The 24,636-nt window shown below is 47.7% G+C and overlaps 1 protein-coding gene across 1 annotated transcript; it reads right to left on the reverse strand.

Moving 5' to 3' along the window:
- Window positions 1–239: 239 nt before the first annotated feature.
- Window positions 240–24,345, reverse strand: cfap144 (cilia and flagella associated protein 144). The gene is made up of 4 exons (XM_056276769.1): window positions 24,213–24,345; window positions 12,459–12,518; window positions 865–968; window positions 240–356 (listed from the first exon to the last, which is right to left on the reverse strand). Exons 1-4 carry the CDS (start codon window positions 24,343–24,345, stop codon window positions 291–293), a joined length of 363 nt encoding a protein of 120 aa, XP_056132744.1. The 3' UTR covers window positions 240–290.
- Window positions 24,346–24,636: the final 291 nt, after the last annotated feature.

Raw genomic sequence — 24,636 nt, forward strand, 5'->3', positions numbered from 1 at the left:
GAGTATAACATTCTGTTGCCTTGTAGTTTGTTTGGTGGAATAAACGACCCCACGGTTGTGTGGGCAAAAGGAGAAGTGGTCTCGTCTCCTTTCTTTCATCCTCTACAAAAGCATAGTTAAAACTAAAGCTATAAACCCTGGAGACCCAACTCGGGAATAATCTTTATTTCACATGTTCCCCTCCATCAAAAATGCTTATGGTTTTTCAACTTTTTTTTTTTGTTGCTTGTGTCTTGGTAGTTTTAACTGAGATTCTGAGTTTGTTCTTTGAGGAGCCAAGCTGCATCCATCTATTTGGTGATGTCTGAGCTCCGTCTGGAGAAGTTGAGTCTTCTGTCACTGCGATCTGATATAATCTGGTGAGAAAAGAAAATAGTAGAGAGGATTTAGTGTCGGCGTGTTACAGAGAAAGGTTATGGGGGACGCAGATATATCAAGAAACCTTGGTGCAGAACACAACCTGAGTTTCTTTAGGTCCTATAAGGCCCCAATTGGGGATTCATTTATATATGTATATATACTGTAGCGAATTCGGGGGACAACGCAACCACAGGAACTGCCGCGGCCGGGAAGCGAACCCGTATCGCCCGTACCGCAGGAGACATCGCTAACCGCTCGACAAAAGGGTCAGACCCGCCAGCCAGCGGCCAACGTGTCTACTTATCCATGCACGTTACAATACATATAGCCTACACATTGACTGGGATGATGCCCGCTTTTTAAGTTAATTTATGAATTGGATTCCCTTCATTTACAAAATATATAAAAGAAGTGTTGAGTCGACCACCAACCCACCTGCATGTCATCTGCTCTGGTAAATTCTGAGAAATGGCCCGACTGACTCTTAAACTCTGGATTTCTTACCAGTGGTGTGGATATCCAGCCGATCTCCTGACTCTCGGTCTGTGGATGGTTGTATTTCTTGGTGGGTTCCAGGTGAGCCATATGTATAGATTTAATGAAGGCAGCTGGAAAAGAGGGGCTCAATTTCATTTTCAGTTGGCAAGAGATATGTGGTAGTTCCAAATTGTTTAAAAGGAGGCTCCAACACAAAACATTAAAGGGATTTAGTGTTATAGCTCATATTTTGTAGCTTATATTTTGCCAAGCGAGCTTGGCAAAATATATGCTACAATATTTTTGAGCAGCTTGCAAGCTACTATCGTTTGTTTACTGCAATTTCTCTGAAGCATATCCTGCCCTGTTCCACATTTGAGTGACAGCCTGCTTGGGCCCTGCCCATTTGTTGTCTTTTAATAACCAGAAAGCTAGAGGATGCCAGTCCATTTTGGGGGATGTCTTCTTCTTTTTCTTTCAGCTGTTCCCGTTAGGGGTCACCACAGCGGCTGATCTGGTTCCACCTCTTCCTGTCCTCTGCATATTCCTCTGTCACACCAGCCACCTGCATGTCCTCCCTCACCACATCCATAAACCTCCTCTTTGGCCTTCCTCTTTTCCTCTTGCCTGGCAGCTCCATATTCAGCATCCTTCTCCCAATATACCCAGCATCTCTCCTCCACACATGTCCAAACTATCCGAATCTCGCCACTATTGTTTTGACTTCAAACCGTCCAAACTGAGCTGTCCCTCTAATATACTCATTCCTAATTCTGTCACTCCCAGTGAAAATCTTACCATTTTCAGCTCTGCCACCTCCAGCCCTGCCTCCTGTCTTTTTGTCTGTACCGTCTCCAAACCATACAACAATAGCTGGTCTGGCTACCATCTTGTAAACCTTCGCTTTCACTCTTGCTGATACCCTTCTGTCGCAAATCACTCCTGACACTCTTCTCCAACAACTCCACCCTGCCTGCGCTCTCTTCTTCACCTCTCTTCTGCACTCCCTGTTACTTTGGACAGTTGACCCCAAGTATTTAAACTCATCCACCATGGCCACCTCCACTCCTTGCATCCTCACCATTCTGCTGTCCTCCCTCTCATTCACGCATATTTATTCCGTCTTGTTCCTACTGATTTTTATTCCTCTTCTCTCCAGTGCATACCTCCACCTCTTGAGGCTCTCCTCAACCTGCTCCCTACTCTCGCTACACATCACAATGTCATCCACAAACATCATAGTCCATGGAGACTCCTGCCTGATTTCGTCCCTCAATCTATTACCAATGTGAACAAGAAAGGGCTCAGACACGATTCTTGACATAATCCCACCTTCACCTTGAACCCATCTGTCATTCCTACTGCACACCTCACCACTGTCACACTGCCCTCATACATATCATGCACCACTCCTACATACTTCTCTGCAACTCCTGACTTCCTCATACAATACCACACCTCCTCTCTCGGCACCCTGTCATACTCTTTCTCTAAATCCACAAAAACACAATGTAACTCCTTCTGACCTTCTCTATACTTCTCTAATCAACATTCTCAAAGCAAACATCACATCTGTGGTGCTCTTTCCTTGCATGAAACTATACTGCTGCTCGCTAATCATCACTTCTCCTCTTAACCTAGCTTCCACTACTCTTTCCCATATCTTCATGCCGTGGCTGATCAACTTTTTACCTCTGTAGTTAGTCCAGCTCAGCACATCACCCTTATTCTTGGAAATTGGTACCATTACATTTCGTCTCCACTCCTCAGGCATCCTCGCACTTTCCAAGATTGTGTTAAACAATCTAGTTAAACACAATCTCCTCCCTTGTCCGCACATTCCCATCTCTATCCTTCATCACTATAACCTGCTGCACATCCTTTTCAGCTCGCTCCCTCTATCTAGCCAATTGATACAATTTTTTATTCCTCCCTTAGTGTCCAACCTCTCATACAACGCACAATATACCAATTTGCCTTCGCTACCTCTCCATCTTACGCTGCATCTCCTTGTTCTCCTGTCTAATTTCTTTATTTCTCTGACTGTCCCACTTCTTCTGCTGCTAGCAGCCAACCTGAAGCATGCCGTACAATCCTCTCCATGTGACTGACTGTTTATATCCCATACTCCCTTCCTGGAACCTCCATCTCTGCCTATGTTGGCATCTCACAGTACTGTTCCCCCCACTAGCTACCCCCACTGGCATCAGCTGTCATTAACCCTCTCACCTAGAGTTTTCCCGTCCATCCATCCATTATCTGAACCGCTTATCCTGCTCTCAGGGTCGCGGGGATGCTGGAGCCTATCCCAGCAGTCATTGGGCGGCAGACGGGGAGACACCCTGGACAGGACGCCAGGCCATCACAGGGCTGACACACACGCACATGCACACGCACACGCATACGCTGACCTACATGTCTTTGGACTGTGGGAGGAAACCGGAGTCCCCAGAGGAAACCCACGCAGACACGGAGAGAACATGCAAACTCCACATAGAGGACGACCTGGGACGACCCCAAGGGTTTGACTACCCTGGGACACGAACCCAGGACCTTCTTGCTGTGAGGTGACCGCACTAACCACCGCGCCACCGTGCCGTCTACACTTTTCCCCATACAGACAATTATCTGGCACAGGGCCTCTCATCCACATGACATAATGGTAGAACCAGTAACAACTTAATATTTGGAGGAAATATCAGCAATTTACATCCTATTTAATATATTCCCATTCCTTTTCCCTCTGCTTTGACACCAAACAATTTTAGTCTCTTGAATGAGAGATCTCTTGGTGATAAGTCCTTTATCATTAATGATTTTATTGTTTCGAATGATCTGGACCTTTTTATAATTACTGAGGCACGCCTGTCCCCAGGGGACGCTGTTCCCCTGATTGAGGCCAGGCCCCCTGATTTTTCAGTATGAACATGCCTAGCTGTTTTTGTAAGTTGGGTCTGAAGTGAAATCCTGTTACTTTTGATAATTGTATCTCCTTTGGTGTTTTAAGTTTATTAATCACTGGCCCTCCCCCTTTAGGATGCATCTTAGATTATAGGCCCCCTAATTCAGTTTTATCCCTGAGGTTTCTGAGCTTCTATCCACTGTCATGCCTAAATATGACAGGGTGCTTATTCTTGGTGAGTTCAATATTCATGTATGTTGTCCTTCCCAATCCCTCACCTCACTTTTTTTTTTTTAGATCTTAGACTCTTCTAACTGCATTCAATCTGTTAAAGGGGCCACACATTCCAAAGATCACATCTTGGACTTTGTACATTCATCTGGTTTCTCTCTCAGCTGTCTTAATCTGGCGGTTTTTCTTGCATCTGACCATAAAGCTATTGTTCCACTACAGCTCTCTATCCCTAGTATCTGCCCTACAACACACTCTTGCATTCTCAATGCTGGTTCTGCGGATAAACTCTGTGATGCTTTTAATTCATCATCCCATAATTTCACCATATTCCCTCTCAATACAGATATACTGCTAACTTCATTCAATGATCAGTGCCTATCTAGCCTCCACCAAACTGCACCGTTTAAAACTAGGAAACAATAACCTCCCCTGGCTAAATGATCACACTCGAGCCCTTAAAAGACTGTAGAAAATCTTAACAACAGTGGAAGGTCAGCAAGCCCGAAATTGCACATAATACCCTTAAAAGCCAAATGTTAATTTACCAGAAAGCAATTAAGGGCGCGAGATCAGCTTATTTCTCTGAATTGTTATCTAGTAATAACCACAATCCTAAAGTTCTCTTTGGGGTAATTCAGGGGTGGGCAACATGATCCAGAAAGGGCCGGTGTGGGTGCAGATCTTTGTTCCAACTAAGCAGTTGCACACCTGAGTCTACAAATCAAGGTCCTCAGCAAAGACTATTGGTTGACTAATAGAGTCAGGTGTGTACCTGCCTGGTGGCAACAACGACCACACCGGCCCTTTCTGGATCATGTTGCCCATCCCTGGGATAATTGATTCTGTTATTAATGGTCCCTTCACTTCTTTTTTTTTACCCCACTCTTCTGAGCCAACTCAGTTGCTGCTTGCCCCCCCGCGTAGATCCGGGGAGGGTTGCAGACTACCACATGCCTCATGTGGAGTTGTCAGGCCCTATACAGTTTAGTTTGTTTGGGTTTTGACTTCCTGTTTTAGTTTTGTGGATTCCCTCACTTCCTGTTTGTGTTCATTATAGGTGTCTTGACTCCGTGTGTGTGATTGTCCATTGTCTTCACCTGTGCCTCATTATCTCCTCCCCTCATGTGTATAAATGCCTGTTTCCCCAGTGTGTTTTTGTCAGATTGTCTGCATCACTTGAGAGTAGCTTTCCGGCAGTTTTCTTGTGTATGTTTCCTCGTGTTCCGACCCAGTTTTTCCCTTGAGACCAGTTTAGCCTAGCGTTCTGTTACCTTAGCCTTATCTCTCTGTTTGATGGTTTTGACTCTCACCTGTTTTTTGGACCTACCTTTCTGCCTCGTGTTTTTGTACTTCTGCCTGAGCTGACTGCCTTTTGTGTACCGACCCTGGACTGGTTAGTAAACTGCCTCTCCACGCCTGTCTGTCTCTGGTCTGCTCATTGGGTCCCAGTTTGTCTGTCTGAACCTGACAGTACAATCTGACCACTACCATGGACCCCACAGATCCAGAGCCTGTCCGCGAGGCACTGAAGACTCAAGGCCGGTGGCTTCCCATGCACGAGGAGCAAATGGCTTCTTTGAGACAGCAATTAGCTGAGTCTAACAAACGTCAAGAGGCAGCGTTTACTCTCTTAGCCTCTCAGCTAAGCCATCTGACGGTCGGCCTGCAGCAAGGGGAATCCACAACGCCTCCCAGCGAGGGCGCAGTCGCCTCATCCACGTCACAACCTCAAAGTGACACTCACGCCTCCACATCTTCTGAACCAACTCACTTGCGGTTGTAAAGCCCAGAAAGGTTCTCTGGTGAGTCTGGTGACTCTAGGTAATTTCTTACCCAATGTGAGCTTCATTTTGAGTTTCAAGCAGCCGCCTTCCCCTCTGATCGCAATAAGATAGCTTACATGATTTCTTTCATGTCTGGTCGAGCCAAAGCCTGGGCCATGGCTGAGTGGAGCCGCCGTTCGGCCATCTGCAATTCTCTGCCCCTCTTTGAAAAGACTTTTACCCAGATATTTCAAACTGTTGCTCCTGGTCGAGAGGCCGCCAAAGCCTTAGTTGCCATGCGTCAAGGGAGGCGAAGTGTAATGGACTATGCTATCGAATTCAGAACACTAGCGACAGATAGTGGTTGGAATCAACCTGCTTTGGTTGATGCCTTTTTTAATGGCCTTTCTGAGCGTGTTAAGGACTTTTTGACTCCTCTAGACCTGCCCTCTGAGCTTGATGCTCTAGTCTCCCTTGCTTCCAAGATTGACAAGAGATTGCTGGAGCGTGATCAGACAAGAAGTTCCCCCCCCTGGTCTGCAACCTGGCTCCTACCCCTCCCGGGGGCCCTCGCCTAGACATTCTCCTGCTCCCACGACCAACACCAGGAGGGACTTCGAGGAACCCATGCAGATCGGACGCACTCGGCTCTCTCCTGAGGAACGCCTTCGAAGACGCAATGAAGGACGATGCATATACTGCGCTCAACTGGGTCATTTCCTGGAGAACTGTCCTATATGCCACAGCGGTTCTGCCCGTCAGGCATTTGTGCTGGTAGGTACCTCCCCCAGTAAGAACAGATCTTGCTGGCAGTTCTCTCATGTGACACTCTCCTCAGAATCTCTGTCTCTCCCTCACACTGCTCTCATTGACTCTGGTGCTGATGCTACTCTCATGGACATTAACTTAGCCAAGAGACTTAACCTCTCTTTTGTCCATATAGACTCCCGCCCTAGACGGCCATGTGATGTATCTGGTTACCCACTGCACCTCTCCAGTGACTCTGACCTTTCCCGACTCTCACACTGAACAGATAACTTTCCACCTTTTTGATGCACCCCAACACTCACTTGTCTTAGGCTATCCCTGGTTAACTCTGCATAATCCTCATATAGACTGGTTCGCCGGCAAGGTTCTGTCATGGGGGAGCAACTGTAAGACGCAGTGCTTTTTGGGTCCACCTGTTTCCAGCTCGGAGGGGGTTTCCACCTCGCTCGAGGAGGTTGACAAAGAGGAGTTTCCAGATCTGTCCTCAGTTCCACCCTGCTACCAGGACCTTAAGCAGGTATTTAACAAGGCTAAGGCTACTTCACTCCCTCCTCACCGTCCTTATGATTGTTCCATAGATTTACTTCCTGGTACCTCGCCCCCTCGTGGCCGTCTGTACTCTCTATCAGGACCCGAGTATGAAGCCATGGAGAAGTACATTGGTGCTCCTCTTAAGGCTGGGATCATTCGGCCTTCCTCATCACCTGCTGGAGCTGGTTTCTTCTTTGTGGGGAAGAAAGACAAAACCCTTCGACCCTGCATTGATTTTCGTGGACTCAGTGAGATCACTGTAAAGAACAGGTATCCTCTTCCTCTCATTTCCTCTGGGTTTGAGCTCCTCCAGGGGGCCAAGGTATTTATTAAACTAGACTTGCGCAATGCTTATCATCTGGGCTGCATCAGAGAAGGGGATGAGTGGAAGACGGCTTTTAACACCCCCACAGGACATTATGAGTATCTGGTTATGCCTTTTGGACTCACTCATGCCCCTGCTGTGTTTCAGTCACTGGTAAATGACGTTCTTCGTGAGTATTTGAGCAAGTTTGTTTTCGTTTATTTAGATGACATTCTGATCTTGAGACTCACAAGAAACATGTCAGGCAGGTTCTGGAGCAGTTACTGCTTAATCAACTGTTTTTCAAGGCTGAGAAATGTGAATTTCTAGTGTCTTTCTTGGGGTTTGTGGTGTCTGAGGGGAGGGTCAGCATGGATCCGGAGAAGGTCCGGGCAGTGCAGGAGTGGCCCACACCCACATCCCGAAGAGATATGTCAACGGTTTCTGGGGTTTGCGAACTTTTATAGGAAGTTTACTCGTAACTTCAGTCACATTGCATGCCCTAACCTCCTCCAAGGTGCAGTTTCTCTGGTCCCCCCAGGCAGAGTCCGCCTTTCAAAGGCTCAAGTGCAGCTTCGTCGCCGCCCCTGTGTTGATTCTTCCTGACCCCAAACGGCAGTTTGTGGTGGAGGTGGACGCCTCTGATTTGGGTGTAGGGGCGGTACTCTCAGCGTTCTGAAAAGGACGACAAGCTCCACCCATGTGCCTTCTTGTCTCGCAGGTTTTCTTCTTCAGAGAGGAACTATGACGTTGGGGACCGCGACCTACTGGCCATTAAGCTGGCCTTGGAGGAGTGGAGTGTGGAGTACAAAAATGTACTCCATATGCACTCCGTATGTACTGTGTAGTTTTCCACTTCTCTGTGTGTATGAAACTTCTCACTCACTGCAGACACACATACCAACTGTTATCATGCTTGCCTCCGATGGGGCCACATACCAACTGTTATCATGCTTGCCTCCCCGTTGCCACATCCCAGGAACTGCCTGGTACAGCAAAGACAAGTGCAACGGACCTACAGACACTTACGAGGCACAGAACATGATTAACATAGATGTTTTCCTGCATTCCTTTGTAAGACAATACCTTGGTTAATGCAAGGAACATAGGGTATGACGGAACGGACTGCTCTATAAAAAACCACTACCTCCAGCTCAAGTTAGAGCATATCCTCACAGACTGACTTCTGTGACTATATGACTCTCCATCTGCAGATGCATTAAAGATTTTCTGTTTGCTCCAATATTTGTCCGATGATTATTCTTCCCAGAGGTTGCTGGGGCAAGAGCCCATTAAAAGGATAAGAAAAATCCACAACAGGAGGCATTGGCTGGAGGGGGCTGAACAACCGTTCCTGGTCTGGGCGGACCATAAAAACATTGAGTACATCAGGACAGCTAAAAGACTGAACCCTCGACAAGCCAGGTGGACCCTTTTCTTCTCCCGATTCAATTTCATCATATCCTATCGTCCTGGCTCCAAAACGTTAAACCCGATGCCCTGTCTAGACTGTTTAAAAGTGAATGTGTTCCTAAGGAAACTGAGACAATAACCCCTGAGACTTGTGTTGTGGGCTGTGTCACCTGGGAAATTGAAGAGCGGGTCAAGAGAGCTAATCAAGGGATTCAGATTCCTCCCGAGGTACCACCAAACAAGTTATTTGTCACCCCTGACCTTCGGGGTTCTGTGATTACTTGGGCTCATGCTTCTCTGATCTCTTGTCATCCGGGTTTCTGCAGAACTCTGACCCCGGTCCGTGAGAGGTTTTGGTGGCCTGGTATGAGGAATGATGTCAGTGAGTATGTGGCGGCCTGCACAACCTGTGAGCAGAACAAGAGCAAAAACCTTCCGGTGCCACAGCGGCCCTGGTCTGACATCTCACTCGACTTTGTGACCGGTTTACCACCCTCAGAGGGTAACACCGTTGTACTTAAAGTAGTAGACTGTTTCTCCAAGATGGTACGGTTCATACCATTACCAAAGATTCCCTCCGCCAAAGAAACGGCAGAGGTGCTCATGTTTGTCGAGTTTTTGGATTTCTGACCGGGGTCCGCAGTTTGTGGCTCAGTTTTGGAGGGCTTTCTGCCAACTCATGGGTGCCACTGTTAGTCTGACCTCAGGCCACCATCCTCAAACCAATGGGCAGACGGAGCGGTTAAACCAGGAGCTGGAGAAGGGGCTCCGCTGCCTGGCTTCCCGGAATCCTGCCTCGTGGAGCAAGTACGTCATGTGGAGTATGCGCCCCTGCACTTCCATTGGCATGTCTCCGTTCCAGTGTGTTTTTGGGTACCAGCCGCCTCTGTTTCCTGCGCTGGAGAGGGAGGTCAGCGTCCCGTCTGCTGTCGCCAGGGTCCGCCGTTGCCGACGGATGTGGGCCCGGGCCCGTCAGAACCTCCTCAGGTCTTCCCAGAGCTACAAGAAGTTTGCTGACAGGAGGAGGAGAGCTGCCCCAGTGTATCAAGCTGGACAACGGGTGTGGTTGTCAACCAAGCACTTACCTCTCAAGGTGGAGTCCCGTAAGTTGGCCCCTCGTTTTGTTGGACCATTCCATGTGTCAAAGGTTATTAACCCTGTCTCTGAGACTCAACCTTCCCAGGTCCCTTCGGGTGAACCCCACCTTTCATGTCAGTGAGGTTCAGCCTGTCAGGACCAGCACTTTGGGTTTTGACTTCCTGTTTTAGTTTTGTGGATTCCCTCACTTCCTGTTTGTGTTCATTCTAGGTGTCTTGACTCCGTGTGTGTGTGATTGTCCATTGTCTTCACCTGTGCCTCATTATTTCCTCCCCTCATGTGTATAAATGCCTGTTTCCCCAGTGTGTCTTTGTCAGATTGTCTGCATCACTTGTGAGTAGCTTTCCGGCAGTTTTCTTGTGTATGTTTCCTCGTGTTCCGACCCAGTTTTTCCCTTGAGACCAGTTTAGCCTAGCGTTCTGTTACCTTAGCCTTATCCCACCGTTTGACGGTTTTGACTCTCGCCTGTTTTTTGGACCTACCTTTCTGCCTCGTGTTTTTGTACTTCTGCCTGAGCTGACTGCATTTTGCGTACCGACCCTGGACTGGTTAGTAAACTGCCTCTCCACACCTGTCTGCTCATTGGGTCCCAGTCTGTCTGTCTGTCTGAACATGACAGGAGTCGCCAGCCGCTTCTTTTCACCTGACAGTGAGGAGTTTCAACAGAGGGACGTAGCGCGTGAGAGGATCACGCTATTCCCCCCGACCCGGCCAGAGAAGGCGCTAGTGCAGCGACCAAGACACATACCAACATCCGGCTTCCCATCCGCAGACACGGCCAATTGTGTCTGTGGGGACACCCAACCAAGCTGGAGGTAACACGGGGATTCGATCCGGCGATCTCCGTGTTGGTAGGCAACGGAATAGAACAACGATTTTTATTTTGATTCCAATTTATTGTCTTTACCTCCTCTGTGCTCGTGTCCTTTGGTCTTATTCTTATTTTTGCCTTGTCTGGTTTTATATCTTTCATAATGCACTTTCTAACAATGTAAAGAAACGGGCTATATAAATCAAGTTATTGGTGAGCGCGGTCGCCTCACAGTAAGAAGATCCTGGGTTCGAGCCCCGGGGTAGTCAAACCTTGGGGGTCGTCCCGGGTCATCCTCTGTGTGGAGTTTGCATGTTCTCCCCGTGTCTGCGTGGGTGTGCTCCGGTTTCCTCCCACAGTCCAAAGACATGTAGGTCCGGTGAATTGGCCATACCAAATTGTCCCTAGGGGTGTGTGTGTGTGTGTGTGTCGCCCTGTGATGGACTGGCGTCCTGTCCAGGGCGTCTCCTCGCCTGCCACCCAGTGACTGCGGGGATAGGCTTCAGCATCCCTGCGACCCTGAGCAGGAAAAGCGGTTTGGATAATGGATGGATGGATTATTAGTATTATTATCATTCACCAACCTCTTCCTTCGTGTACTTTCCTGTACTTCTCCATTCCACCACCAAGTCTCATTGTCTTCCTTCCTCTGTCCAGATGTCACACCAAATACCCTCCTAGCTGTCTCTCTCACCATTTCTGCAGTAGTTTCTCAACCATCCATCAACTCTTCACCACCACCCAGTGCCTGTCTAAATTCCTCCTGGACTCCACTCACCAGTCTCCCTTCAACTTCCACAATCTGATCCTTGGCCCTGCCTTAAGGGGGATAGCTCTGGTCTTAAAAGTAGTGAGACAGTTGTGGTTGCATTTCAACGTTAGGTAGGCAGCTACTAAAAAATCTAGGGTATAATCAGTGCTAGAGCATCCCTTTGAAAGCAGTTCAAAGGCTTAGAATTCCTGCTTGTGATATAGTACAATTTTTAACAATATGGGACAGTTTGGAAGAGTGTTTTATTTGTTCATAATAATATAGCATATAATCAAGGCTCGGCGTTTTCGGTTTAAAGTGATTTTCACCCAGATTTTATGTTTCCAAAGGGTGTTCGTGTGAGGTTATGTAACAGTGTCCTCTTGTGGCAAAATTCGGCATGCTGGATGGCTTTGAAAAATAAAAACTGAAATCGCTGAGCCTTGCATCTAATATATAGCATAGTAACTTTCCCCCTTTTTCTCCGCAGTTGTACTTGACCAATTACCCTATTTTCCGAGCCGTCCTGGTTGCTGCGCCACCCCCTCTGCCGATCCTGGGAGGGCTGCAGACTACCCCATGCTTCCTCCAATACATGAGGAGTCACCAGCCGCTTCTTTTAACCTGACTGTGAGGAGTTTCGCCAGGGGGTCGTAGCGTGTGGGAGGATCACGCTATTCCTCCCCAGTTTCCCCTAAACAAGCGCCCCGACCGACCAGAGGAGGCGCTAGTGCAGCGACCAGGACACATACCCACATTCAGCTTCCCACCCGCAGACACGGCCAATTGTGTCTGTAGGGACGTCCGACCAAGCCGGAGGTAACACGAGAATTCGAACCAGTGATCCCCGTGTTGGTAGGCAACGTAATAGACCGCTACGCTACCCGGACACCTTTTAGCGACCCTTTGAGACAGGAGAAAGAGTAGAAGATAGAAATGTATAGAATATATATTTTAGGGGAACAATATATAGCTAATTAAATCTTATTCAAGTAGAAAAGGAAAAAGGAGTGACGGTTTTTTTTTTCTTCTTCAGGGTAACTTACAGTCTTCTTTGACTATCTCTTGTGTGTTTCTGGTCATGGGCTTGTCTGCAATGACTGGCACTGAGAGGTAGAAGAATCACACACCAGGGGGAACGAGAGTGAAAAGAGAAGAACCATACACAATTGGGGGGGAGAGAGAGAGAGAGATTTTTGAGATTTTTTAAACAAAAACCAACATGATCAGTAACATAAGTTTAACGGAATCTAAATCATTCCAGTACACTCCCCAAAGATCAGCTCATCGTCCACAACACAGCAAATCAAATTTTTTAAAGCCACACTCACACTGTGAAAACTTCCCAGATTTTCCATCAGTTTGAAATTGTAAAAATCTACTTTTAAACTTGCTTTTAACAATTTTATATACAAAAAATGACATCATCATCCCCAGCTTTCTCCATTCCGTTTCTTCTGCTGAGATACACGGCCATCTTTGCACTCCCCAGAATGAAATTAGTTTTTAGAGGTTTTTAGAAAAGACTTCCCCAAACAACCCAAAAACATTTTCCAGCACTGTAAAAAGTGGCGGCCGTCCACAACACTCCATGAAACAATGAAAAACAGTTTCACGATTAGAGCAAAACGGGCAATCATGGCTAACATCAGAGTTACTAACAGAGGCAAAAGCATTAACAGCCATGACACCATGTAAAACCCTCCACTGCAGGTCTGCAGCTCTTTTGATCAATGGTGGTTTATACAGTGCCCTGCACTTAGGTCCAACACTGTCCTTCAGACCTAAGTGAGCCCTCCATGGAGTGTCAGGTTTACCATGTAATTTGTCCCCATGCAGAACTTTAACATACATTTTGTACACCGACCTTCCATTTGGATCCTTAAAAGAAAACACAGAGGGATTCTCAATTTTTAAGAGAGGTCCTTACAGTCCTTAAAATCTGGGGAAATGTTCATTGAAGGGAAAACATAATTCCCATCAGGTCTAACAGTGCCACTATAGTACTGGATCAGCAGTGTTCACTCACCACTTGTGGGAGCTTCCCTCCATTTGTTAAGCAGCAGAGTGAGGACAAGAGTCAACCTCAGCTCTAAGCGGGAGGCAAGAGGAGCTGCATTGTCCATGTTTGCACCTGGATGCTGAACTACATGTCCCAGAGTCACCACATTAGACACAGAATCGCCTGAACAGAGTTAGCCCCACTTGACAGACTGCGCTGAAACAGGTGTATGATTGGTTCCTGGAACAGCCAAAACAAAGAGCTGTGTTGTTTCAGTCTCTCTCTTTTTTTTAATGAAACTCACAACCATGACTGAAAAGGATAACATCAAACCATCTGTGTGGGTGAAGGCAAACGAGTATATAGACAGTTCAGATCTTTTTTACACATCTTTGAACTGACATCTCCTCTTTCTAAATACCCCCAAACAGCTGGACTGAATATAGTGACAGCTCATCCTCTCATCACTGGCACACAGGAGAATCTCAGAAAATATGCCAGGGATTTTGAATCTGTTGAAAGGTCAGTGGACAACTTTGTTGCGTGGGAAAACTGCAAAATGAGGACTGTGAAGTGGTTGTTCAAGCTGCACTGTTTTGTCAAAGATCAGGGAAGAAAAAGAAGAAGATGCATGATGAATTGGAGAGGATGGGCGCATAGGATGAAACCACAGAATACAAAATTAAGTTTCACGATGTAATGGAACCAGTTATTGAGAGCATTTGGCAGACGGTTTCAAAAGAATGAAAAACTAGGGTCCGCAGTGGTGTAGCGGTCTAAGCATCGACTTTGTGTCAATGCAGTTGCCCACTGGGGACTGGGGTTCGCGTCAGATCCGACTATGTCCGGACTCGATGAAGCAGCAATAATTGGCAACTCTGTCTTCGGGAGGGGGCGGAGTCGGCTTGTGTTCGTCATATGAATGCGTCTCTGTGTATGTCGGAAAAAAGCAGTGGTCCAGCCTGGATTCGCCTTGTCACGGAAGTGGCGAGGTGTCTCCTTCGAGACTGCCGGCCGAAGAGATGCAGTTGGTGAACGCACGCAGTACGATGGTGGGTGTTTGAGCTAAAATAGGGATCCATTGGCCACTAAATTGGGAGAAAAAGGGGAAAAAATCAGAAATAATTTTATAAAGAAAGAAAAACTATTTTAATTTCTGTCTTCTTGACTCAAAAACGTTTGCTGAAATATGAAGTGAAGGCGTCCATGCATCACATCTAGAAGAACTAAGTAAACAGCTACTCAGACGTGACAGCAGAGCCACTACCGAAGCCTTGCAGGGGGAGTTGCAAAGCCTGGCTACCCACTGGGACAGAATGAAGTTGTCCGTTTCGAACGAAGATGCGTGATTAAACCAGATTTGTTTCTTATTGCATTTGCCAACCCCAGTGGTTTTTCTGAGTAGTTCCTCTTGTTGAATCAGGTAGTCCTTCGCTTCCCCTCGGGATCTTACTGCCGCAAGTTGCTGGCTACAATCCAATGCCATCCTCTCCTTCGTAGCTTATACATGGCATTATCTGTAAGTTGCATTGTTTATTAGCATAATAGTAACACAGGTGTATCATTATTTGTTTGAAAATGTATGGGGTTTAGTTATGCCTTGTCTAAGTCAGCAGTGGTTGACTTTGTTCTTTGTTGTTTAGTACACTAAAGTCAAATTTTGTTTGTTATACTGACGTAAGCAATTTTTTTTATATATACATACTTACGTTATACTTGGCCTATAATATATGTGGTGGTGCAAGATTTCATATATAGCCCTTAAGATAAGCTCTGTGTGATATTGCTTAGGAGTGTAATATTTTCATTTGTACATTCCTGTTCTTCGTCCACAGTTTCATACTGTAACGATCACGGAAGAATAGGCTCGGTAGCCCTTGGCTAACGGGTCGGACCCTTTAGTCGACTGGTTAACATGGTCACCCGTGGTGCGGGAGACCCGGGTTCGCGTCCCGGCTGCTGCGGTTCCCGAACTGCCCCCTGAATTCACTACTTTGGTGTTAGAAGTGGGATTGTGAGATCGTGAGGGACCGTGAGGCCATCGGAAGCGTTTCCCGGTGGGGGGGGTAGTGTGACGTACACGAGTAAGTAGATACGTTAGCCCTTGGCTAACAGGTCGGACCCTTTAGTCGACTGGTTGACGTAGTTGCCCGTGGTGTGGGAGACACGGGTTCGCGTCCCGGCTGCGGCGGTTCCCGTGCTGCCCCCGAATTCGCTACATTAAAATATGTAGCGAATACAATACTTAGTCCTGATTAAACTGCCAAATTCAACACATCTGTCTGTTCCTTGGAGCTTGATTTGGAGAGTGTTTATCTGTCTGTATAGCTGAGTATACGTTCACGGGGACAACACCTGGCGAGGACAGAACATGTAGCAAGAACCAGAACCGAGTATACAGAAGATGGAAATGGGCAGGGACAAGGTGAAGAAGAATGGGATCTGGTGAATAAGTCTTGCTCATCATGCAGAAACTGCCCAAAAGGCTGCTCCCAGGTCCTGCATAGATAAAATTCATTGACTGATACCTACCACCTTACTGGATTGAGATACAAATTCCTCCTGACCCTCTTCATTATGCAAGTGCAAGCGCAGCTTTTCAGCTTTAAATTTCATCAAGTCAAGTCAATTTTATTTGTATAACCCAGTATCACAAATAACAAAATTGTCTCAGTGGGTTAACATCCTGTACTTAGACGCTTGTATTGGACAAGGAACAACTCCATGAGGTAAGGAACAAAGTTCTCTCTTTTAACAGGGACAAAAAAATAGGAAGAAGTCTGAGGGAGAGCAACAGGAGGTGTCGCTCTCCCATATGTGCAATGGACGCTGTGTACAGAATTAAACACAATTTACAGAATACAACGCTGAAAGAGGGTAACAGAATTATAATGGAATTACAAGATATATCAAGAATATGATGAGGAGGATGTCAAGCAGTGTCCAGATGCTGCTGGAAAAGCCAAGAATAGATTACGGAGTACTACATTACAGGAGCATCTTTAAGCATTCGTGCTTATGGCTACAAAAAAAAAAGACATTCTTGTGGATTCGGACACTGATGGAATAACTGACAGGATAGCAGGAAAGCGCGCACTGATGAGATGTCTTCTCACCGCCTAAGGTAGCATATGCTATTCTATTCTATCTGCTGCTTAAGGCCGCTGTGCTATGCTGTTTTTTAAATGATGTCAAGCCGAGAGTGTTATTATGGCTCAGCTGATTAGCCACCCTGGCTCCCCCCTCTAATAGGGTGCAGGCATGCTGCTTGTCACAGCCTGGTGATGGCAGTGAATGAACCCGTTTAATAGTGTCGGTAGCATGAAAGGTTCAAGTCCGATAGGACATAGTGTCAACAGGCAGTTCAAAAGGCAATGGGGTGCATAGAAGCGATTTTTTTAAATACCATCAGATATGGAGGTTCAGCTACTATGTTATATGGTTTGGAGACAGTGGCACTGACGAAAAGACAGGAGGAGGAGCTGGAGGTGGCAGAGTTGAAGATGCTAAGCTTTTCATTGGGCACGACGAAAAAGGACATGATTAGGAACGATTATATTAGAGGGACAGTTCAGGTTGGCCTGTTTGAAGACAAAGCAAGAGAGGCAAGATTGAGATGGCTTGGACACGTGTAGAGGAGAGATGCTGGGTATATTTGGAGAAGGATGCTGAATATGGAGCTACCAGGGAAAAGGAAAAGAGGAAGGCCAAAGAGGAGGTTTATGGACGTGGTGAAGGAGGACCTGCAGGTGGCTGATGTGACAGAGAAAGATGCAGAGGACAGGAAGAAATGGAAATGGATGATCCACTGTGGCGACCCCTAACAGGAGCAGCCAAAAGTAGTAGTAGTAGTATTAGATCAGGTGTGGAGGTATTCAAGAAAGAGCTGGGTCTTTAGCTTCTTCTTCAAGAGGGACTCAGTGGATGGAATGGAGTTTGGTAACTCGTTCCACCCCTGGGGAACTACAGAAGAGAAGAGTCTGGTTAGTGATTTAGGGCCCCGTTGTGACGTAAGTGCCAGGCACCGTTCATTGGCAGAGCATAGTGAGTGGGACTGAGTGTCGACCTGAATGGGGCAGTTCAGGTAGGCGGGAGCCGTTTTGGATGGCGTTGGATTTGGGGTCCCATTAATGCTGTTGAGGATGCTGCTAGTGATGCTTGTGAGACAAGTCTCATTGGCAAGGTTGCAGATGGTGGGGGTGGGGTTGCTGTGGGTTTTTCTGGGTGTACTGGGGGTTTTCTGTGTGTGCAGGAATGGTGGTGCTGTTTCTCTCGTTGAATAGTGCAGGGGTCTCTTGGTGTTTGGGAAGGTAAGGGACTTTCAGAGGCTGCTGGGGAGTTTGGGGGTTTCTCTGGTGCCACTGAGAGGCGTTGGGATCTCTCTGCTCCTTATGAAGAGGTTGTCTCTGGTGCTACTGAAAGGGGTAGGGGAATATCTGTTCCCTGTGGGGAAGGTGGTGGTTCATCTCCTGTTGCTGGAGAGAGGGTGTTTGTCTCGTCGATGCCATTTGGAAGGGTGGGGGGGATTCCTTTACTGTAGCCAAGGGAGGTGATCGTTCTGTTGCTGGTATTGAGGCTTTCTAAAGCCAGGCAGACACTGCAATTTAAGTAATCTTGTGTGTTGCGTTAACTCACACTATATGATTAAATCATCCATTATGCAAGGCCAAAAGCCTAAGATTTCTATGCTCGCACCGTACGGTTCGATTGACACGATACGATGTGGTGCGCACACTTGAACGTTTGCACAAAAAACTACAAGCAGTTCTGTCCATTGACATTTCCAATAAACTTTGATTCAAACAAAATGGCGGCATCCTCCAAATTATTTTAGATTTTAAGACATGTTTTGCGAAGAGGGTTAGGAGAAAGGCGCAGGTTGCAGTCAAGATCGGATTTCACCACCATGGCAAACTAATATATAGGCTACTGCAGCCAGAGCTCGATCTATCTGGTCTCCAAACAGAAAGTAAAATATGTTGGACATGCTCCTTATGTTATGAAGAGGGATTTTTTTTTTTTTTGAGGAAGTGGTCACTACACACGCGCGCGTTATCCGACTCCGCTCCTCCCGACCGCAGACGGCGGTTCGCAAGCCATTTTTTTCCGGCGTTTTTTCGGTCAATTCCTTGCACACACACCCCCTCCCATGGACAACAACTTTTGGTACTCAATAAAAACTCCTTGTGGTTTCTCAGTTAATGACGCCAAACATAGGCATTTCGAAAGTTTGTGATAGTGCTTCCTATGTAGAGAATCACTTCCTGACCTCCGTCTATAGTTCGTGACGTCATATGCAAACAACTTATTGGACTGGTTTTCTCTTCGTGTTCAAACAGGGAGACTTGCCGTCCTTTGCCATTCTTCTGCACATGTTGGAAAGCTTCTGTAAATGTACGCCAGGTGTCTAGTTTGAGAGTAAAAATAAGAAAACGGCTAATTGTTTTTATTTTTTATTTTGCTATTTGTTGTTGTCATCGTTAAGTCTGCTATAATTGTCTCAGGGGATTTCCTAAGAATTTTTTTTTTTTACATTTGTGTCACGTATCAGGAAAGAACCCAAAAGCAGACGGGACAACCAGGTAAGGGAAGAATCAAGTCTTTATTGAAGTAGTCGATCTCAGGGGTAGAGCAGGAGTTGGCTCAGTGGCAGGTACGCAGGCAGGCAGAAGTCCATGAAAGGCGACGTTCCAGCGAAGACTGGTCCATAGTGGAGGCCTTTTAAGGGTGAGGGCGATTGCCGGGGTGAAGGGGGGGTCAGCAGGTGTCAGCTGGCGTAGCAGGTGTCAGCTGGCGTAGCAGGTGTCAGATGGTGTAGCAGGTGTCAAGGGCGATCGCTTTGATGTCAAGGGCGAGAGGCTGTGAAAGTACCCCCCCTCCGAGGGGCGCCACCGGGCGACCTACCAGGCCCGTCAGGGTGCGTCCTGTGGAAGTCCCGGATGAGGTTCGCGTCCAGGACCAGGCGACGAGGGACCCAACACCTCTCCTCTGGGCCATATCCCTCCCAGTCCACGAGATACTGCAGGCCGCGACCGCGGCGACGAGAGTCCAGGAGACGACGAACGGTGTAAGCCGGATGATCGTTGATCATACGAGGAGGTGGGGGCGGGGGGGCCGGAGGAACTAGAGGGCTGGTAGAGACAGGTTTGAGGCAGGACACATGGAAGGAAGGGTGAACCCGGAGAGTGCGGGGCAGCTTCAGACGGACCACAGAGGGGTTAATGACTTTGACAATGGGAAAGGGACCAATATACCTGGGGGACAGTTTTGGTAGAGAGCCATACCTGGTCACCGGGGGAGTAGTCCGGAGCAGGGGTGCGATGACGATCCGCCAAGCGCTGGTAACGGCCGGAGGCCCTGAGCAGTGCAGCACGGGCTCGCCGCCAGGTCCGACGGCACCGACGGACATGGGCCTGGACAGACGGAACCGGAATGTCTACCTCTTGAGAAGGAAAAAGGGGGGGCTGATAGCCGTAAAGGCATTGAAAAGGGGACAACCCAGTAGCAGACGATGGCAAGGTGTTATGGGCATATTCTACCCAGGGAAGTTGTGAGGACCAAGAGGATGGGTTGGCAGACACCAGACAGCGGAGAACAGTCTCCAATGCCTGGTTGGCCCTCTCAGCCTGGCTGTTGGTCTGAGGATGGAAACCCGATGACAGGCTGACGGTGGCAACGATGGCAGAGCAGAAAGCCTTCCAGACAGCAGAAGTGAACTGGGGGCCACGGTCAGACACTATATCACAGGGAAGACCGTGGACCCGGAAAACCTCCCTGACCAGCAGATCCGCAGTCTCTCGGGCCGAAGGCAGTTTAGACATGGGCAAAAAGTGAGCAAATTTACTGAAGCGATCAACAACAGTCAGTACAACGGTGTTACCGTCGGAGGCGGGCAGACCAGAGACGAAATCCAAGGACAGATGCGACCAGGGACGGTGTGGAACAGGCAGGGGGCACAGCAGACCGGCACTGGCCCGAGTGGAGGGCTTATTCTGGGCACAAACAGGACAGGCAGAAACAAAAGACCCAGTATCCTCCGTCATGGAAGGCCACCAGAACCGCCTGCGGAGGAAGGCTAGAGTACGGGTTACTCCAGGATGGCAGGTAAGTTTGGAAGAGTGAGCCCACTGCAACACGCTAGATCTAACAGCGTCTGGAACAAACAAGCACCCGGGGGGACCGTTACCTGGGTCAGGCTGAATCTGTTGTGCTGCCATGACCTCCCTTTCAATGTTCCAGGTGACAGCCGCAGCCGCAACCACACAGGTAGAGGGAACGATGGTGTCAGGTTGGAGCTTGGGCTCAGACTCCTCCCCATGCACACGAGACAGAGCATCGGGCTTGGCATTCCTGGAGCCAGGTCTGTACGTCAAAGAAAAATTAAAACGACCAAAAAAGAGCGCCCACCTGGCTTGGCGCGCGGTGAGTCGCTTTGCTGACTGGATGTATTCCAGGTTCTTATGGTCAGTCCACACTATGAAAGGAAGCTCAGACCCCTCCAGAAAATGTCGCCATTCCTCCAGTGCCAATTTCACCGCCAGGAGCTCACGATTCCCCACATCATAGTTCCTTTCAGCTGGGGAGAGACGGCGAGACAGGAAGGCACAGGGGTGTGTCTTGCCATCCTCACTGGAGCACTGAGAAAGGACCGCCCCCACCCCAATCTCAGAGGCGTCCACTTCTACAACGAACTGCTTGGTTGGGTCTGGCTGGATGAGGATAGGAGCTGTGGTGAAGTGGTGCTTGAGGGCTTGGAAAGCTGCCTCTGCTACAGGGGTCCACAGGAACGGTCTGGAGGTGGAGGTAAGAGCGGTTAGTGGGGCCGCAATGCGGCTGTAGTTGCGGATGAACCGTCTGTAGAAGTTGGCAAACCCGAGGAACCTCTGAAGCTGCTTACGGCTGGTCGGGCTTGGCCTCTCAAGAACTGCTCTGACCTTGGCGGGGTCCATTCTCACCTGCCCATCGGCCACGATGTAGCCCAGGAAGGTGACTGAAGGGGCATGGAATTCGCACTTCTCTGCTTTTACGAAAAGGCGGTTCTCCAGAAGCCGTTGAAGGACTTGGCGGACGTGCATGACATGCTCTGACAGGTCTCTGGAAAAAATCAGGATATCATCCAGGTAAACAAAAACGAAACGATCCAGCATGTCACGTAGAACGTCATTGACCAGACTCTGGAAGACAGCTGGGGCATTAGTGAGACCAAACGGCATCACCAGATATTCAAAATGCTCCAGGGGGGTGTTGAAGGCAGTCTTCCATTCATCTCCGTCACGAACCCGGACCAGGTGGTAAGCATTGCGGAGGTCTAGTTTAGTGAACACTGTGGCTCCCTGGAGAGAATCAAAAGCTGATAGCGTACGGAACTCAACTGAGTAGTCAGCGACGCTGCGGGAACCCTGGCGGAGAGAGATCAGTCTTTTTGAAGCATCCTTTCCCCGCACGGGACGATCAAAAACCTGGCGAAAAGCAGTGGTGAACTCAGCGTAGGATGAGGAAGTGGAGGCCCGCATCTCCCACACCGCTGTAGCCCAATCCAGGGCGCTTCCCCGGAGAAGACCCATGATGTAAGCGATTTTGGCTCCATCCGTGGAATATGACTGGGGCTGCTGGTTAAACACAATCTCACACTGCATCAAAAAAGGGCGACAAAGTCCAAAATCTCCATCATACTTATCGGGCGGGGCAACCCATGGTTCCTTAGCCGAAGTTGATGGCGCTGGGGGTGGCGGAGCTGGAGGGGCGGATCCCGGGCTAGCGGAGGCACTAAATTGGGTCTGGATTCCGGAGATCTTTGAGCTGAGCCCACGGAGGGCGTCAGCCATCCCCTGTAGCACCTGGCTGTGCTGGCCGAGGACCGATTCCTGGTTGGCTACAGCCTGGCAGACCATGGCCAGGTCTGTGGTGGAATGGTCTGCTGGGTCCATAGTGGCTGGAACGTACTGTCACGTATCAGGAAAGAACCCAAAAGCAGACGGGACAACCAGGTAAGGGAGAATCAAGTCTTTATTGAAGTAGCCGATCTCAGGGGTAGAGCAGGAGTTGGCGCAGTGGCAGGTACGCAGGCAGGCAGAAGTCCATGAAAGGCGAAGTTCCAGTGAAGACTGGTCTATAGTGGAGGCCTTTTAAGGGTGAGGGCGATTGCCGGGGTGAAGGGGGGGGGGTCAGCAGGTGTCAGCTGGTGTAGCAGGTGTCAGCTGGTGTAGCAGGTGTCAAGGGCGATCGCTTTGATGTCAAGGGAGAGAGGCTGTGACAATTTGAAGGTCTTCTTGGCTTTTACAGGTGAAACCAGACTTGGATCCACTATCTCACATCCTTGTTATTAGTGTTGCACATCCTACTGGGTTTGTGGTACATGTTGAATCTGTTAGTGCATCAGATGGCATCTCTGCTATGTCCCATTAGCTGGATTATAAGCCAGTCTGGTTTACTTTGAGCAGGCTCCTTGCTGATCCTGCAGTGGCCAGTGGTGGCGCTGTGATGTCTCGCGTGAGTGATTGTTATATGTGTTTTTTTCTTTTGTCTGTGACTTTTTTTTCTATTGACACACATTCAAAAAGACATACAATGACTCGCAGACGAAACACACGCCATAACAAACGCTGACAGAATACACAAAGGAACCAAAACAAAATAGGGGGGATCTGCAAAAGGTACATAGACAATTATATAAACAAAAGTCATTTCTAAATCACTCGGCAGACAAGAAGCAAAAGGCCTAAACCATGGGGACACAAACCACAACAATGATTGTTATGTATGTGCAGGAGCGCGAATAAAGAAACCACTTTCCGGTTAAGCGGAATTTGGTGACGTGACGAGCTGCGTATTTTATTCCTCCCTTTATAATAATTAGTAAATCGGTTATCCTGCCCTAAAATAACCACGCCAACAAGTTGAGTTGCTGTTGTATTTTGGGTCTTAGATGATGGTGAAAGTCCCTTCTTTCTTCATGTAACATGGTTAAAAACGTCATAACCAAAAAATGTTATATAATTACACAAAGTATCACCACATGATTATTATTATTATTTTCATTGCCAACATTGTTATTTTATTTTATTATATCATCAGGAAACGCTTATAGTAGCCCCTCCTTGTCGTGACACAATTTCCTGTTAGTAGCCCCTCCCTGTTGTGACGCCATTTCCTGTTGGTAACTATAAAACGTGTGTTCCCCCCTGTCTTCTGCCTCTTTCCCGCTTTGGACACGTAGAAAGAGGTATGTGTTCATTTTGTCTGCCCCTGTAATGTATTTTATCCATTCCTAATGTGTCTTATGTCTAATGTGGGTCCCAATTCTTGCGTAGGCTACAGCAGGAGCTGATCTGACGTTTCCTGAAACCTGTCCTGTTTTGTCAGATCCCATGCATGAGAGAAGTTGTCCTGTCTTTCCTACACAACGCAATGAAAAAGTACACCGCTCACATTCAGACATATCCCAGTATGTCATTCATTTGTTTTAAATGTTAGATTGTATTTCAATAAATCCATTATGAAAGCACCAAATATTTACAATATATTTACAATAAAACTATCTGGGGAACATTTTCTCTTCCATCTCACTGACCCCTCTCTCTCCATCTGTCCATCTATCTATCTATCTATCTATCTATCTATCTATCTATCTATCTATCTATCTATCTATCTATCTATCTATCTATCTATCTATCTATCTATCTATCTATCTATCTGTCTATCTGTCTGTCTGTCTTTATGCGGATCATTCTGACTGAGTTGTGTACTGTAACTGAATAAGTGTATACTAGTAAATATTTGTACATGCACCTGCACTTACGTTTCTTGTACGGATTAATGCTGAACTCGGTGTAGAGTTTCTGCCTTCTCTGCTCTTTCCGGATAGTTTCGGCCAGAATTGCGTCTTGGTGTACGATGTCCAAGGGAGGTTTTTCTGGTTTGGCGCCTGCCATCTTAATCACCGTGTCCTCAATCTATTTTACAGCACTGACAATGAAATGAACGCTTTCAAATAGAGAGATGTCCGGTGCAACGGTAACCTAGAAACGGTAAACATTTCCGGGCCTTGCAATGACGTAAAACAACCGCAAGATGGCGAAGCGAACCTGCCTTTAAATCGCAGGCTGCCGGAGTTCACGGCGTGAAAGAGTTCTCTTTTCAGTTCCTGTAGTTTCAATTTATGATGGGGTCCGTTCCAGCGTTTTATTTCTAATAACATTTTTGGCATATAGGCATGTTGATTT

The sequence above is a fragment of the Lampris incognitus genome, chromosome 3, assembly GCF_029633865.1.
Source record: "Lampris incognitus isolate fLamInc1 chromosome 3, fLamInc1.hap2, whole genome shotgun sequence".
Taxonomy (NCBI): Eukaryota; Metazoa; Chordata; class Actinopteri; order Lampriformes; family Lampridae; genus Lampris; species Lampris incognitus.